Here is a 16,624-nt window from a genome sequence, read left to right as displayed (position 1 = left end):
ATCTGTGCTATTTTCAAGAAGTCCCGAACAAAGGAATGGTTCGAGGGCCCTTTCTCTGTGACATTCTGAGCATGCCATCTCCCCAGGGGGACCACGGTAAGGCCTAAGCATATAAGGGAGAATCAGTTGCCAGAGTTCTTTGTCAAAGTGCTTTCTTGCTGGGCTGTCAGTGATTGTGAAGCTCACACAGTAGGCCGACACAGACGGGGAAGTTTAGATGGAGCCAGCTCCCCTCCCCCAGTTCTGCTCCATTAATGGCTGGAGGGCCATGGGTCCAAAGATAAGGCTCCTTGCTTCAGAACCCCCACACCCAAGTCAGCAATGACCTCTGGTGAGAACCCCCTCAAAAAAGGACTGGACATAAACATTCTTCTGTGTTGGGAAGGTTTGCTTGGCAAATCCTCTTTCCCAGTGTCTCAGGAACTTGTGAGACTTGGAAAAACTGTTGCCGTCTTTCATGGGAAGGGCGTGCACTCAGCTGCTTGGGCTCCAGTGTTTTGTGTGTGAGGTTTATCTTGGCCCAGACTCTTCAGGCCTCGTCTATAGCCCTGGCTAGACATGGCTTTGGGGAGAGCTCAAAGGGAGAGCAAGCATTTGGGGACATATTTGTACATGAAGCAATCTGTCTAATCTACCTTTTTTCTAGTAATAAAATGGAGCAAAGGTATCTTATTTTGTAAGAAGAAATGTAAAGGGAACCAACCAGAAATTGGTCATGGTCATTTTGTTTAAAATTGGAAAATGTAGATTACTTAGAGTTGCAGTCTCCCGGAGTCAGCAAGCTTGAGATGAAATATTGTGTTGAGTACTTTTTGTGTTCAAGCTCTTCAGAGGAGCTTAAACTACTGTGTATATTGTATTTTTGAAATTACGTCCCTTTGTTCGAACAAGTCCGATTGTTGTGGCCTTGGAATGAAGATAGTGTATCTGAGGACAGGGAAAAATGGTTGCGAATGCCAGGTGAAACAGAAGCTGCCTGTTCATTCCGTAGAAGAATGCTTTCTTTTCGTATGACTTGCTTTCTGCTATTTCTACATCCTCAGCAGTGAGAACAGTGTGAAATGCCACTTCTCTGTGAGTGGAGGTGTAGGCTGGGACGCTGTGGGCTACTGATTAAGTCACCTGACTGCTTTCTGCTGCTGTGCGCGCACGTCTCCTCCCTCTGGTGGTAGCACATTATCTTTCTTCTGTTTTCAAGGATGCTTGAAAGGTAGCTCCGTGGTAGATTTCATTCTCCAGGCCTCCTAAATTGTGTATCATTTGAAACTGTTCCATTTAAGGAGAAAGTTTAAGTGCCCTATTGTCTAGTCACCAAGAAACAATGTCACGAGAAACCTAAAAGTACTGAGATGGAAGCTGCTAAAGCAAGTGGGGACTTGGGCCATTCACTCTATGGCAATAGCTAGATCACAGTTACCATTTTTCCCACCATCAAAGAAAGGGTAAATAGTTTCCATAACATGGAATGTGAACATGGCTCCTGCCCTTAATGCAGACTGAGATATGCAGTTGTTTGTCTCAGGCTATTTGTGGTGAATAAGCAGAGTATTTTTAAATGCTCTTGGCAGCCTTGGAAAAATTGCAGGGCTTTAAAGTTGTTGACAAAATATTTCTTAAATAAATAAATCTGATTTAGAAATATCTAAACATGGACTTTTAAATCTAACATGTCAGTGCAAGTGGCTTTTTAAAGTGGTTGCTTAAAACCAATACTAAGATGATGGAAGGATTTGTAGCTCTAACTTATTCTATTTCTATTAAGAACCACTTCTCCTAAAAGCATCTTAGAAAGGGTAGATTGAAGGGCTTGCTTTCTTATTTTAGCTCTCAGCAGAGCTATGCTTATGGTAGGAGAAAATCTAAGAGAACACCAAATGTCCTCGGCTAAGACTGCCTTTTCTGAAATAACCCATCTGCGCCTTAACTGAGCCTCTTGGGAGAGAAGGTATAGGACCGGTCTTCTCGCAGAGGGCCCCGGGCAGGGCTGGGTCTGCTGTGCACACGCCCTGAGAATGGGAGTTCGGTCCAGCACCAAACAGGGGTGTCTTTTACAAAGCCTGAACCTAAGTGGTGTTTTCCAAAACCCAGGAAGTTCTGAGAAGAGCTGGAAGGTCGTTCTCAGTCTAAAACGCCTCAGCTTTAACAAGAGGGTTAGGGGGGGGTGTAGGCAGGTTATACATTTTAAGTTCAGCTTCCTTTAACTATTGGCAACAGAGAAACTCACATTCATGTTTGAACAAGCCCAACTGCAGCGTCCTGAGTGCCTGCCCATGGACCACTTCCTTCCTAACACCCTTTTCTAACAGGAATAATATTCAGAGAAGTAACTCTGCTCTGGCTCTTAGACCTGTATGGAATCCTAGCTCTTATAAATGTTGGTGGTCTTGAAGAAAGCTGTGACCAGCAATGGAATTCTTCAATTGTGTTTTTCACTTCTCAGTCTTTGGACCCACTGCCAGAGAGACAACTGACTAAAAAAGAAACTTACATAGGTAAGATCTTATGTGGGCAACGCAATGTAAAAAGTGTAGTAAATGAAAGCAAAGTGCTCATGTTGGTCCTTGCTCTAAAAGGGAAAGGATGTAAATGTACTTATAATAAGTTAGCTCTGTAGTTGTAATAACTCTTAGAAATTCTTTGGCTTTGAGAAAATTTAAGACCATGTCAAACTGGGCAACATCTCTATCCTGAATGAGAATAATAGCTGGGGTGACCACAAATGTGTTCTCTAAAATTTAAAACAGGACAGTATCTTTACTGCATTCCCTACCTATAAGATGATTTTTTAAAAAGTCTCACCTCATAGTGTTGTACCAAAAAACTTTCCATGACAAAATTTTGAGGCCTATTTAAGTATTATAAATTTAACCATTAATTAATTAATCATGCTAGACTGTATTTAAGAGAATATCAAATTGATGTCACTAAGCCATACCTAAACCCACTCGAAGACCAACAGTTATTACAGTTGTGCTATAGGAAGGGGTCAAAGTCAGTATTAGAAATGTTATACTTTATTGAATTCTAGAGTAGCTACTCTACCCTCCCATGTTCATCAATGACAATAAGAATGGAAGAACTATACGAAAGTTAAAGTGGGAGTCTACCCCATTGTTAAAAACATTGTAACAACTTTCACTGTACTAGGAGGCAGTTATAATACCCTAAAAGATACACTAATGATCCATTCTTGTTCAAAACAACAAGAAATGATTTCACTTGGGATTCTGAAGTGAATTTATTCATACTGATTGTGCCCTCTGCTTTCGTAAGGTTCTGGCTTCCAGAGCCTACTTCCTCTCCTCTACTGCTCGACTCTGAAAAACAACCCCGAGACTAATGAAGGCTGTAAATGGGCCGCATGAGCCACAAGGCATGTGAATTTTATTCAGTTACGCTGTCATATAGAAGGAGGTTCCTCCTTTTCTATTTGGGGGCTTGCTCCTTTGTATTCTTTCAGCTAAATTCTTTCTATAGATTTACATTGGATGAGAAAAAGATTTTTTGGAAAACAAATAAGCATTTTTGGTACCAATCACAGAACTGCAGAAATAGATGAAGACTTTTGCCTCAAAATGAAATTGCTGCAGTCCATTCCGGATCAGCCCTCCAGCGAGTAGAGAACACTTCTGCAAAGCCAGGGACGACAGCCTTACCCGAGGAACTGAGGACACTTAACAAGCTTGTAAAAGGAACCTTGACTTCAACAGAAAACTACATTTGATAATGGAAACAATGTATTTCTCCAATGATATACAATACTATGTAATGCACTGAAAAATATGGACTTTGGAGTAAGAGCACAATTTGTAATGTAACAGCAGTTTTGGATCACCTCTTCCCATCGTTCTCCTTGTTCCACTCTGAGACCCTTCCACGTTACTGGTGATGAAACAAGACAAGGAAACAGCGGCACAAGCCACGACAGCGCCATCTGCATGCAGCCCAGTGTTACCCTTACTTTCTTCCAATACAGATTCCATTACAATTTTGAACCATCTGTAAAGAGTGCAGACACACAGAACTAAAACAAGTGTCTCCCTATGATTAGAATATCTCAGAGTCTTCAGAAACTTTGCAGATGTCTCTTTCGCGGAGCTCCCCCTCCCACTAGAACCCAAACAGGGACATGGTATCCTATGAGTCCCGCCAGAACTTGTTTAATGCGTACTCAGAGTTGTGGTTTTTCTCCTTATTCTTCCTCTTCCTCTTCTTCGTCATCATCTTCATCATGGCAGTGAGTAATTTCCTGGGGGGCCAGTGGGAAGAGGTTGGGGGGTTTAATCTCACTAATCGACCGTGTCAACTGGTGCCGCTTGTGGTCCGAGTCTTTGAAATCCACTGAAGTGCGGTTTCGTGTGGCCAGCGGGGACTCCACCTCGTTGATGTCCACATGTGTATGTTCCACTGTTGATTCATGAGGCATCTAGAACAAAGTCAGGTTCAGAAAGCAGGTGGAACAAAATAGCTGTCTCCCAAGTCCTAACCCCTCTCCCTCTTTAGGTAGCCACGCAGAGGGATGTCTACCGTGCACCAGAGGCCAAGCCAACTTAGATATTCAGGTGTCTTCCTGGCACTACCTAAAGCTACCTGTCCTCTTCTCTCTCCTCAACCCTCAAAACTGCGACCAGATCGTTTACTGTAGCCTGAAACTGGATAAGATGGGAAAGAAGAGATCCTTATTTACTTCACAGCAAAAAAGTCCTGAGACATACCAGTGTCAGAACATAGGAATATAAAAACCACATTTTTCTCATTTAGTGCCAACAAAAGAGGAAAGACTTCACCACTCAAACAACTTTGAAAAGAGTAGATTTCCGAGTAAAGCTATCCCTGTGACAGTCTACCTTGACCAGACTTTCTCAAAGGTTACTTTTTGTGCAGCCTGCCCTTGGGCTTTAGCACATTAGAGAGGAATGATCCAAACTCTCCTGTGCCCTCCCACAAAGCTGACTGCAGAGCTCAGCCTCAGGAGTATCTTAAATGTAAACAGTAGCTTAAGGCTGCATTAACTCACCAAGACGTGGGCAGCTCGGAAGAGGTAGCTGAATGGGTAATACAGCAGATTGATGAAAGACGCTGCGTAGAGGTCAGCATAACGCATCACCTGACTGGCAAAGAGCGTCTGCCGGGAGCCGCTGCGGAACAGGCTTCCCATCATCCCGTAGCACATGTCCATGTCATGTGTCACTTTCTAAAACAAAGAACAAGAGTGAGTGTCAGCTCATTCAAAAAATACTGAGCGCTGGCTATGTGCCAGTCCCCGAATAAAATCAGAACTAGGAAAATCACTTAAACTTTATTTTCCAAGTTTTCTCCCAAATCCTACTTGGATACCTTAATACGTCTCTGGATGGAACTAATGTCTGGGCGTTCATTGCTGCTACTGTCCAGGTGCCTGGAGACAAAAGGAAAAATCCAGTGAAAATCTCTAGGAAGGACACCCCTACACCGAGGTGACTCACAAAGAGGCAGACGGGTTTCAGGGAAGAAAACTTTAAAATTAGGACAGAAACTTACTTGTAGAGTTCAGCCAAGAAAATATCCAAGCTCTGAAGCTCTTCAAAAAGTGCTAGTTAAGGTTTGGAAGGAAAAGGAAAATGTTTTAAATACATCGAATAAAAAAGCATCCAATTTTTAACTACTGCTGATACTATATTAAAAGGTTACAGATCTGACTGAGAAATAAAGCCAAAGGTGAGTATGTAAAGTAAAGCCAGAGGTGAGTACATAAAATGACTTCCTGCCCCCTCGTCTGGATAACCCGCACGCTGCCTGCAATCTGGCAGCTGATGGACACAACTTTCTTTACCTGCCTTTCCTCTTCTTACTGAGACACCACTGACTACAACTCTCCTTCCAACTGGATGCTGATTCTGAGCTGACAAAGTGCCAGTTCACACCTCACCCATCTCAGGTGTGTCAGCAAAGCAACTATTAACAGCGAATTAGGTGGTTTGTCTGAAGTTACAGGTCTAGGAAACAGAGCCACATCAACTAGATTTCTAAAACTTCGTAGGTGGAAAGTTGAAAATGTGGGTGAAAGGCTAGTTAGAAATCCCACTGTAAGTACAAATAATAGCAAGAGCCAGAGTCTGCTGCATGCTTTCTGTGTGTTCCAGCTTTTCTCAACCTGGATTCCCCAAAGAGAATTAAGCCTTAATGTATCCACTGTATATAACATTTTCTGTTATCTGCCATCTTTGGGAGACCTGAGAGTCATTCACTCATCTTCTCAGTGGTACAGATGAGGAGCCTTGGTTGAGAAGGGGAAACTAAGGTACGAAGTGTCTCAGTAACATGTGTAAGGTCACCACTCTGGGTGATGGATGCTAGCTAGGAATGTTTGGAGAAACTGTCAAACATCTTTGTAAGATCAGATCCAAGCTCACATTTCAGTGTACACAGTGTAGCTCAGTTCAGAGAATGCAATTTGGCCTCCTTCTCTACTTCTCAGAAGAGCAAATAAAAAAATACCAGGAGGTGTATTAACACTCAGAGCCACCAATGCCCCAGAATCATAGCTACGGGCTGGTAGCAGAGAGACTGAAACTAGTAGCACAGGATTCCAGAGGAAAGGGGAGTTCACTCGTTAGTTGCTACTGTAATGCAACTTAGGAGAGTAACATTTATATTTAATCTTCAATGGATTTGAGAAGAAAGCTGAACAAGATAACCTCTCATACATCCTCAAATTCTGGAGTTCTGTGAAATATCTGGCTATCTGGGAAGGAGGTATACAAATATCAAGGCACATCCTTCGACGACCCCATACTTTCAACACAACAGTTCATCAAAGAGGATTGATTCACAGCTGGCCGTTTAGATACAAACGAGGTATGTCAGTGATTTAGAATGTAAGAGTAATGGCTCCTTACAGCTCTTATCAGTCCACACATGCAGCTCCTGTGCAAGTTCAGGAATCACCAAAAAAGTTCGCCACCCTTGCCGTTTCTTTGATTTTAAAATGTCCCCAAAAATGTGATCTCCAATATACAAAATGTCCTTGCCCTTGGCTCCCAACAAATCACAGATTGTATCAGATGAACCTAAAACAATGGAATGAACAAAAAAACAAATGTCTCCATATTAAAAACCAGTGTTCCAAGTTCCATAACCGTTAAATACTATGATTAAGTTAATTCTTATGTGAGGAACAGACTAGAAAAAGGGCTCACCTTGCTTAAAGACAAAGACTCACAATTGTCTGTTTTTCATCATTCTTTATGTTGCCTCTAAGAAAAGGCCTTTAGCTCCCCTGTGTTGACTAAAGCTCTTGATCACCAAATCCAAGAGCAACAGAGCTACATGCCTCACAGCTTTAGTCACTGCAACCCTCAAAAGTACCACCGCTTTTTCTCATAACAGATCTGTCCTTAAGTTGGCTTTGTTCGACTGTTTCTCACTCCAACAAAACATGCATCTGTGTCCAAGGGGCTCCTTGAGGACCCCTTGAGAACCACACCAAATGATTCCAGGACACTGAGAAAAAGCCTCAAATAGCTAAAAGAAGGATGGGGGGAAAAGATCCTTTTAGTGAAAATCAAAGATTCATTAGGACATATTAACAAATTCTCAAACCCTTTCTGCCTGACTCCTATTGCATTAGTACGTGACTGAAATACACCTTCAGTGGATGCTGGGAGGACATCAAAGCCTTCACGGTGAGGTCTAAGCAAAGACTTACAGTAAATAAAGGGAAGTCTGCGACTCACCTCCCGAGTAGACAATACCATGCTGTAAGGGGCCTGTGTAGGTACCAATTTTCAGCTTGCCAGTTTTCTGTAAAGAAGAACATATGGGCTTTGTAACATTTATCATTCTATCACAATCTCCACCCAAACTGCTACTTGGTTAGGCAGCCAAATGAACAGCACTTTTGAATTACATTCTTTTAAATTACTTGGCTATTTCAATTAAGACCAGAACTCTTAGAATAATTTCCAAAAAGAGATATGGTGTACTTGTTTCCATAGGGAGAGTAGGAGTGGGGAATGGAGAAACCTGAAGGAAATGTGCCAGCAGACAGATTGTCCTCTCGACTTACAGTATCCACCTGACGCAGGACTGTGCCTTCTCCAAAAAAGAGTGGTTTGCGTGCATCCACCAAGATCAGGTCAAAGTAGGACTGCCATGGCCGATGGGAGCTCCCAGGCTGATGAAGGAGAAGTAGCAAAAGCGGAAACATCACTCCTAACCTTAAGGCACTAATACTTAATTTCACTCAGATGCAAGGAATGTAGAAATACTGAGGATAATCAGAGGATTCCACTGTTTTATTAAAAACATACTGTGTCCTATTATAAGCCACATCCTTTTGGAAGCAGGCAAAGGTGAAAGCATAAATAATGACTAAAAATCTCTGCATCTTAAGTCATTTCATCTACTACTTATTAACTTATCTCACAGGAATTTATATGAAAGAAAGTGTGCTCACACTCTAAAATGGGCTAAAAGAGGCTCAGCGGGGCAAAGGACAGGTGCGTATCAGTAATACTCCAGAGAAACTAAGAAAGAGGCAGATCGGGAGGGGTTATCACTTTGTGAGGGATATAAATGTCTAACTAGTACATTGTTTTGTACACCTGAAACTAAAAAAAAGAGAGGAAAAAAAAAGGAGGCAGGTCAGTATCAACTGAAGTCAATTAGGAATGTTACTGGTTATGTCCTCAGAATGATGGCTCTGGGTACACACTGGCCTTCGGCTCACACTGCCGGCTAACCACAGCACTAATGTAAAAGTTATACCCATTAATGTTATTTCCATCCTGAAACAGAACCATGGCATTAACCTTTTAAGGTCAAGCTGAAGAGCACGGCATACATACTGTGCTTTTGGGTGATCTCGAAACAGGGATTTACTGGCATGTATTCAAAGAAACCTAGGGTTAAAATCCCACGAGTATGTGATTAAATTGCATTGAATATTCCTTAAATCTAAGTGCAGCTATACTGCAGGAATAAAGATTTCTCTGCTAAATGGCAAGGTTGTTCTCTTGGCACAAAACTCATCAACAACTGACAGCAAAATCTAGACGCTGTTAAGAATATGCACATTTTCTGTTTCTTTTAATCACGTATCTTTCTCAACCTGAAAATTCCTTTTATTGCCACATAAACTTAACAAATCTGCACAGAACTTCTTGGGCATAAAATTATTCTTATCCACTCTACTAAATACCACATGAATATCTCTTTTATTTCTGGGTACTAAGTTTTCAAATTGCTAACAACTTTCAATTATACCAGCTCCTGCACGACTTATAATGTTAATGAAGATTTCTGGATGGCTACTGGCCAATTCCTTACCCTCAATATTCCAAGCTGATTAAATGCATTCATTATTACTAAAGCAATGGTCTATTAATTTACATATATTACCTTGGGGCCATGTGGGAAATCAAACAGGTAAGTCATAATTTTCTGTGGGGGGAGAAGAAAATCCAACATAAGGTCCATATACTACTTCTGCAAAAGATACAAAACACCTAAAAACAATCACACACAAGCTTTTCATAAGACAGGTCTTTTTCATAGGATTCATCACATTCTGGTTTCCTCTAAAGTTTATGAAATCATGGCTGTGGAAACCAGAAATTAATGCTTCGTCACAACAAACATACAAAAGCTTCTGACATTCTCAGTAGGACACGGGCTCTACTAGGAGATATTTTTGTGGATTCATGCATATCCCTATCCAATTCTCCTAGTGGACTAGATCACATAGTTGGAGGTAAAGGGCATCTGAGGTAAGAACATAGAAAAGACTGTAACGATTTACATGAAAATAACATACGTTGGCTTTCTTACTACTGTTCCTAGACCAACCAAGCCAGTGAACCACTGGCTTTGTAAGACTGCTTATTCCAGATCACCAGATTTCTAGATCAAGATTCTATATAAAGAGGACTGGGAAGCACTGAGCTTCTTGATAGTACTATGTCTTAGCAAAAGTAAGATGAGGTTAGGGAGTTATATAGGCTTTTCCATATGGTTTAATCACGGCAAAAAAAATTAAGCAGTAGTGAATTTTGATAGCTAAGAGTTAAAACATCTTTTCACCATCCATTGCTGTCTGTCTCCCAACAGCATGGAGGGCATGTATGCATGTGCAATAAAGGATGTGATTTAGTTTTACATAAATGATGTGGCAAAGAGATATAGAAACCATTTTAACCAACACAAATGTTTTAACTCCTAAATTAAAACATTCAAGTAGCCAACTGTAATCAGGGAAAATAGTCAAATATTTAGGAAAATCTGAGAAGCATTCTGATGTAGCCCTATGTCATATATATTTTTGCTCTTTTCACTTACTTTCAAATTGAAATGGCAAAAACTATCCTTAATAAACTATCTTCCTCATTATCTTCACAGTTCTTTAGGCAAAATAATTCCTCTGTATAAACAAACAAGTATGAATATTAAGCACTTACATCTGTATATTTATAGTCACTGTTGGTAGCAAGAAATACTTTCCCTACTTCCTTCATCCGGCTCAGAAGCAAAGGCAGTTTTCCCTGAAATTTAATACAATGATGAGTGAAACACTAAAACACAAATACATATTCATTCACACTGTCGAGTAGTCATGTATACCAGACTTGTCCACTGAAACAAGAACAGGGTATGCCCTTTAAGGGTTGGTTTGTTTCAGAATTTTGCACTTAAAAGAGCACATTATCACGATGCACAAATTAAGTATTAACATATGTAATATATGTGGTGTATATAATATACAGATTTTATATATAAAATGATACATGTAAGTGATTATATGATTATTAAAAACATCTCTACCTTCCTCATTATGTCTGCCTCAGGAAAAGAGTTTAAATTGCCCTGTAATCTTTTAAAGTATGTGAATTAGATGTGTTACAGATCAGGAAAAGCTGATTTTAACCATCAGCAAAATCTTCTACACGGAGAGGATTAGATATAGCTTCATTGTATACACTTTCGTTTTTAAAAACATCTTGCAGAAATGAAATGACGTGTGCAGGATACAACCTAGAAATGCCCAGACCCACTTGTAGATACATGAGGAAATTCTAACTCCTGATGTGACCAGAAAGAAAAACAGCTTTTCCTTCTCTCACAGTAAATAGGTTCCTTTACTCCAATTTTCCTGGAACTCTCCCGAACCCCTCAGTGTTCTTTCTTGAAACAACAAGGTTGGGGGTGAGAGTGGAAAGGAAGCAAGGAGGTACAAAGACTAAAAAGTGAGAAATCTTTACCAAAGTACTTTGAGAAAATACTGCATTTTGCTACTTTTATTCTTAAGAAAAGGAAGAAGTACCTCATCTCATGGCGGTGTGTGTATATGTGTACTTTCTATTTTGAAATAATGTCAGCCTTACAGAAAAGTTATGCAAATAGTACAGAGCGTTGCCATATATCCTTCATCTAGCTTCCCCCCTAATATGAACATCTTACATAACCACAGCACAACTATCAAAACTAAGAAATTAACATTGGCACAAACTATTAACTAAACTACAGATTTTTCTGAATTTTGTTAGGTTTTCCACTAATGCCTTTTAAGATATTTTAAAGCTTTCCTTATTATTTCCTGTTGATAGGGTAAAGAATTTAAATAAGCCACACATATGTATATTTTTTAAACAATTTAGCATGGTGGTGATGGACTTACTAACTATGAACTTGGGCAAGTTATTTAATCCCTTCACTCCTCAGTGTCTTCATCTATAAAGCAGAGTAACAACACCTAAGTCAGGGTTACACGGGAGATTAAATGGGATGATGCATGTAATCGCTTAGCAGGCTGATGTGCACATAGTAACCAGTCTAGCTGCTCTTATAATTAGAGCTATAAGGACAAATGTAATACTAGGTCTTCTTGACTATCAACAAATAGAAAAAAACCATACTAAGACCTATGTTCTAGCTGAAAACTCATGGTGATTATACTTAGCATATATTATGCTAAGACAAAGAAATATCTTCCGTTGTTCTTTTCATTACAAATAGGCTTGTTATTCATTTTCCTAATAGGTAAAATAAATGATTGCGCAGATCTTGTTTTCTCATGACTTACATCTTTAACGACATATTTCTCAAGATTTTCAACTGTCTTTTCCTTAAGGGAGCCCTAGGGAAAGAAAAAAAGGAAATAAGAATAAAATCAGTTTTTAAAAGTGTATAAGACCAATTGTGTCTACTATCAACCTAAATGCATTTCTTAAGTATTTACCAAAATGGAAAAGTAGATAAACTGGAGGCCAGGAAAAAGTAACAGGTGTGATTTGCTGCAAGTCAGCCGCCAAAATGTATTTAAAATATAAAACTATTTTTATTTTAAACTAGAAATCAAAAGGCATTCTATATTTTACTCAGCACAATTTATAGTAAACGTAAATATAATATTAGTTAGTGTTATCACTCAAGTGTGAGGTATTTGAAAAGAACAAAATGGACCATAATCATCCCCAAAGGATACAGTAAATATAATATTAACACTGAAATCTCTTCTAAATATGTTTGGGAAATGCAAACTGAAATAAGAGCTAGAAGCCACACACCACCATTAAAGAAAGATCAGCATTAACCTCTGAAAACAGGACAGCCAAAGACAGGAACAGAAATAGAGAGCTACCACTAGGGTCAAATTCATTTTTTTGAAGGAGGAAATCTTCTCTCCTTGCACTTAAAAAGTTAATGTTTCAGATGATAAAAGACATGCTAAGAGTGAGCAAGTGAAGCAGCAGCTCTTAGGTACCTTGTAATGAACCCAGTCAACAGCATCTCTTACATCCTGAAACATACTCCGGTAAGACATGAAGAGGTCCCCATCTTTAAATCCTGTTTCACAGCTACAGAAAGATGAAAAGAACATGACAGGGAATCCAAAGGAGGGTAAAAAAAATGAGTACCAAACACTGCCCAGGGACCCACAGGTTCCATTATCACATGGATAAAGGCACTGGCTAATTAGGAAAATAATTACTGCCTAATGAAAGTCCATTCTGGACACCGGAGATGACTACAGTGTTCAATAGAATGCAATAATTGTGAACAAATACATAGCGACAGAAGAATATACTGAATGGAAGCTAAAAGGCCAGGTCCAAAAATATCAGGTTCCTTTTGCATCACTTTTAAGAAACAGGTTCCTATCAAAGAAACATTCAAACCTTAAAATTGGTAATTTAGGTTCTCTCCACCCTGACTTTTCTGACATCTCTAGGTACAAAGGTATAGCCTACTTTCTATTTAGCTTAGTGACTTGGCACTCCACCAAACTTAGTGCCTGGAAGTGGTAAGGCCTAAAGAGGGTAAGAAGTTAGCAAATTCTGGTACATGTCTGAACTTTTACCAGTGGTTACTCAATTCCCCCTAAAACGAGAGGATAACTTGTTCAAGACTTAAGCAAAATTTTACGTCAGGGAGGATAAACAGTATTTATTCCTTAATCAAATCTTGCTGGGACTGGGAATGTAACTAAATTACCATCCCTGAATGGCTCCTGGGTAGCTGCTGTGAAATGAGTAGGGGGGTTTTAGTGTAATTCTGCTTAGACAGATAATCATCACACAAACCTCCCACTCAGTTGTCACAATTAGCACCTCTGCTGGCCGTCTTCATTCCCAGGAGAAGCCAATCAGAAGTGGTCCCTTCCAAACATGGCTGCAGCATACTGGCAAGGAGAGGGGCCGTGTGGGAGGTGAGAGCCTGCATGGAGCTGCTGGTGCTGTCCCATCTCTCAGGCTGGCAATGTGGCATCTCTCACTAGCACTAAATTCACTTCAGAAAAGCAGAAAAGACCTACAATGGCCAGTTCTCTAAAACCCTGTACATTAATTTTTAAAAAATCAATTGGAAAAAAAATTATAGTGTGTACATACCTGGTATATCTGGGACAATTAGTAAAAAAATCTACTAGGCAGGCCAACAGGTAGGTCTCTGAAAAAATGAAGAATAGATATTCATAAGCTATGAGATAATTCAAACTTATTTCATTATCTCCCTTGAGCAAAGACAAAAGATCATTGAAAGAAAAGAAAGCATCAGTACATATAAGCATAGAATGAGTCTACCTGGTAGGTTGAATAGTGTATTCAGAATGTAAAATCTTTCAGTGTCATCTCGTTGGATAAACTTATTTGGATACTGCTCTCTAGTTTCTGGTCTGAAAGAAAGAATTTTAAGTTAACTGACACCCAAAATATTAGCATTATAATAACAGAAATGCTCATCATTCAAAAAGTCACTCAAATATTTTGGTGGCTACATGCAAGGCAGGGTTCCAAATATGACACACAAAGATGAACAAGCTCGGGTTGTTCTTAAAAAGTTCTCAGTCTGGGAAGGGAGGTTAAATCACAGACAGACAATTACAACAACGTGAAATATCACAACTGCCACAAGAAAGATGCAAAGAGCTGTGAGAAAACTGAGGAACTGGAGACCATTTCAACTTAAGGGGTAGAGAGGAGTGAATGTGGGAGTGAGGAGAGGAAAATCTAGAAAGGACTTGTGAAAGTGGTGGCAGATGAGATGGTCCTTAAAGGCTTGGCAGGGAAATTAGTCCAATTTGAGTAGAAAAAGGGGAGCAGAGAAAAATAAAGCTAGAAAGATAAACTGAGGCAGCCCATCATGCTATCATTCTTATGGACAAGACAGTACCACTGACAGTTTTTAAGCAGACGGATAAAGCCAGATCTGAATTGTAAAAATATTAAGTTAGTTGCAGTTTTACCATAAAATGGAAAAAAGAAATGTGATATGCTACAAAAATGGCTACAAATTCTTCCCATCCCTTTGTAATATAACTGCAATTGCTTCAATTAAGTGGCTCCATCCTTGAATACAGGCTTGAACAGCAGTAAATGGGATCTGTACAGAAACTTGGAAAACACATGTACACTGAGGCTTGCCTCGTCTTGCTGCACTTGGAACTGTGAGCCTACTATGTGAATGCGAATGAGGTGACCTGCTGAAGACTACATGAAGTGAGGTGCCTCAGCCAACAGGCCGCCAACTGCCAGACATGTGAGTGAGGCGATTCCAGACCAGCTGAGCAACCCCAGAATTGCCCAGCTGACTCTCAGAATTTTGAGCTAAATAAATGGTGATTGTTTAAGCCATTAAGTTTTGAAGTAATTTATTCTGCAGCAAAAGCTTACTGACACAGAGACAAAAGACTGAGAAACCAGTTAAATGGTTATTGCAGCAGTCCAGATGAGAGCAGTAGGGGCCTGGTTCTGGAGTGGTGACAAAATTAAATGGAAGAATGTATTCAAGAGAGACTGTTGGGGTAAAATAAACAAGATCAGGCAACTGAATGGATATGGCAGAGAAGGGGCATGAAAATCAAGATGACGATGCTCATACTAAGGGGTCTCTCAGAAAGTGGCAGTACCATTAACAGAAACATAAAAACCTTGGAGACATAGCTGTAAGAGTTTTACTCTGGACACATTGAGTTCCAGTCAACAGATTTTTACAGACAATCAGAAACAAAGGTCAAGAACTTAAAACAGATTCAGACTTGAGAGAGAAGTGGAATCATCTATGTACAGGTAGTAGGTGAATTCATAAAGACTTAAGAGTAGATGAGGCCACTTAAGAGCAGAGAAAGAATACAAATTGGTAGTTACAAAGTAGTCATGGGGATGCAAAGTACAGCACAGAGAGTATAGTCAATAATGTTGCAACAACTGTGTATGGTGCCAGGTGGGCATTAGACTAATGGGGGGGAATCACTGCATAAATTACATAAATGTCTAACCACTATACTGTACACCTGAAACTAATAGAAAATTATACTGAATGTCAACTGTAACTGAAAAAAACATACATTTTTTAAAAAGTACAAAAAAAGAATATGGAGACTTTATTGATGGAGAACATTTAGGGTTTAAAAAAAAAAGCCAGTGAAACAGAAGTTGTTAGAGATGCACAAGAACCTGGGTGAGTGAAATGAAACACTGCAAGGGGATGGTACTAATAAAAATATTACAGAGGAAGCAAAAGAGAGAAAAACGGAAATATACAAATGCACAATTCTCATGGTGAATTTACGGAGATTAACAAAATCACATTGCTCTCTGTCTTTGTCACCCATCAGAAATAAGAGTTCCAATAAAGAATAACTTTGTAGAATATCTCATCTTCTATCCTCCCAAGATTTTCTGTAATGAAAATTAAGGTGGAAGGAAATAGTAATGATATACTTCCCTCAATCAGGTTTAGTAAGATGACACTGTCCCCTTAGATATACTTTCCTATTCTGTCATTAAAGAGTAATTCCTTTACGTAAGGATAGCTAACATTTATTAGGCAATTTGAACCCAAACTGACTTATAAATATAGTTAACAATTACATTTTGTTTAAATTAAGTATCAAATCATGCTTATGTTTAAAATAAAATTAATTCAGGGGGAGGTAGTGTATCATAAAAGGAATGCTAGACTTGGAATAGGGTAGAAAACATACTACTGCTAACTTTCTGCGAATAAAGATTTGATCTCAATATTATCCTATTCTAAACTTTAAAAGCCTTTGCCACTGTCCAAAAAAGAGGTCCCAACTCACTGGCAAGGCATGTAAGGGGCTGCCTGGTGGAAACTAACTCCGTTCCAGACTTGGCCACCACTGTAC

General features: G+C 39.5%; 1 protein-coding gene across 7 annotated transcripts in view; it reads right to left on the bottom strand.

Moving 5' to 3' along the window:
- Positions 1-2,998: 2,998 nt before the first annotated feature.
- NT5C2 (5'-nucleotidase, cytosolic II) overlaps positions 2,999-16,624 on the bottom strand; it is a 119,244-nt gene continuing 105,618 nt past the window's right edge. For 6 of the 7 annotated variants that reach the window (XM_019725034.3, XM_019725033.3, XM_019725032.3 and 3 more), the window contains 13 exons: positions 14,058-14,149; positions 13,866-13,923; positions 12,740-12,833; positions 12,059-12,112; positions 10,437-10,520; positions 9,382-9,423; positions 8,048-8,155; positions 7,716-7,782; positions 6,879-7,049; positions 5,521-5,572; positions 5,338-5,398; positions 5,018-5,194; positions 2,999-4,426 (listed from right to left, as the gene is read on the bottom strand). In XM_019725034.3, the coding sequence (XP_019580593.1) occupies positions 4,193-4,426; positions 5,018-5,194; positions 5,338-5,398; positions 5,521-5,572; positions 6,879-7,049; positions 7,716-7,782; positions 8,048-8,155; positions 9,382-9,423; positions 10,437-10,520; positions 12,059-12,112; positions 12,740-12,833; positions 13,866-13,923; positions 14,058-14,149 (1,294 nt within the window). In that variant the 3' untranslated portion in view covers positions 2,999-4,192. Of the gene's footprint in view, positions 4,427-5,017; positions 5,195-5,337; positions 5,399-5,520; positions 5,573-6,878; positions 7,050-7,715; positions 7,783-8,047; positions 8,156-9,381; positions 9,424-10,436; positions 10,521-12,058; positions 12,113-12,739; positions 12,834-13,559; positions 13,699-13,865; positions 13,924-14,057; positions 14,150-16,624 lie in introns of those variants that run through there. The other variant, XM_074339116.2, reaches the window with a different exon arrangement.

Source organism: Rhinolophus sinicus, chromosome 15 (genome assembly GCF_057876585.1).
Source record: "Rhinolophus sinicus isolate RSI-liver-muscle chromosome 15, RSI-T2T, whole genome shotgun sequence".
Taxonomy (NCBI): domain Eukaryota; kingdom Metazoa; phylum Chordata; class Mammalia; order Chiroptera; family Rhinolophidae; genus Rhinolophus; species Rhinolophus sinicus.
The sequence above is the reverse complement of the archived record's forward strand: the minus strand, read 5'-3'. Positions and strand labels throughout refer to the sequence as shown.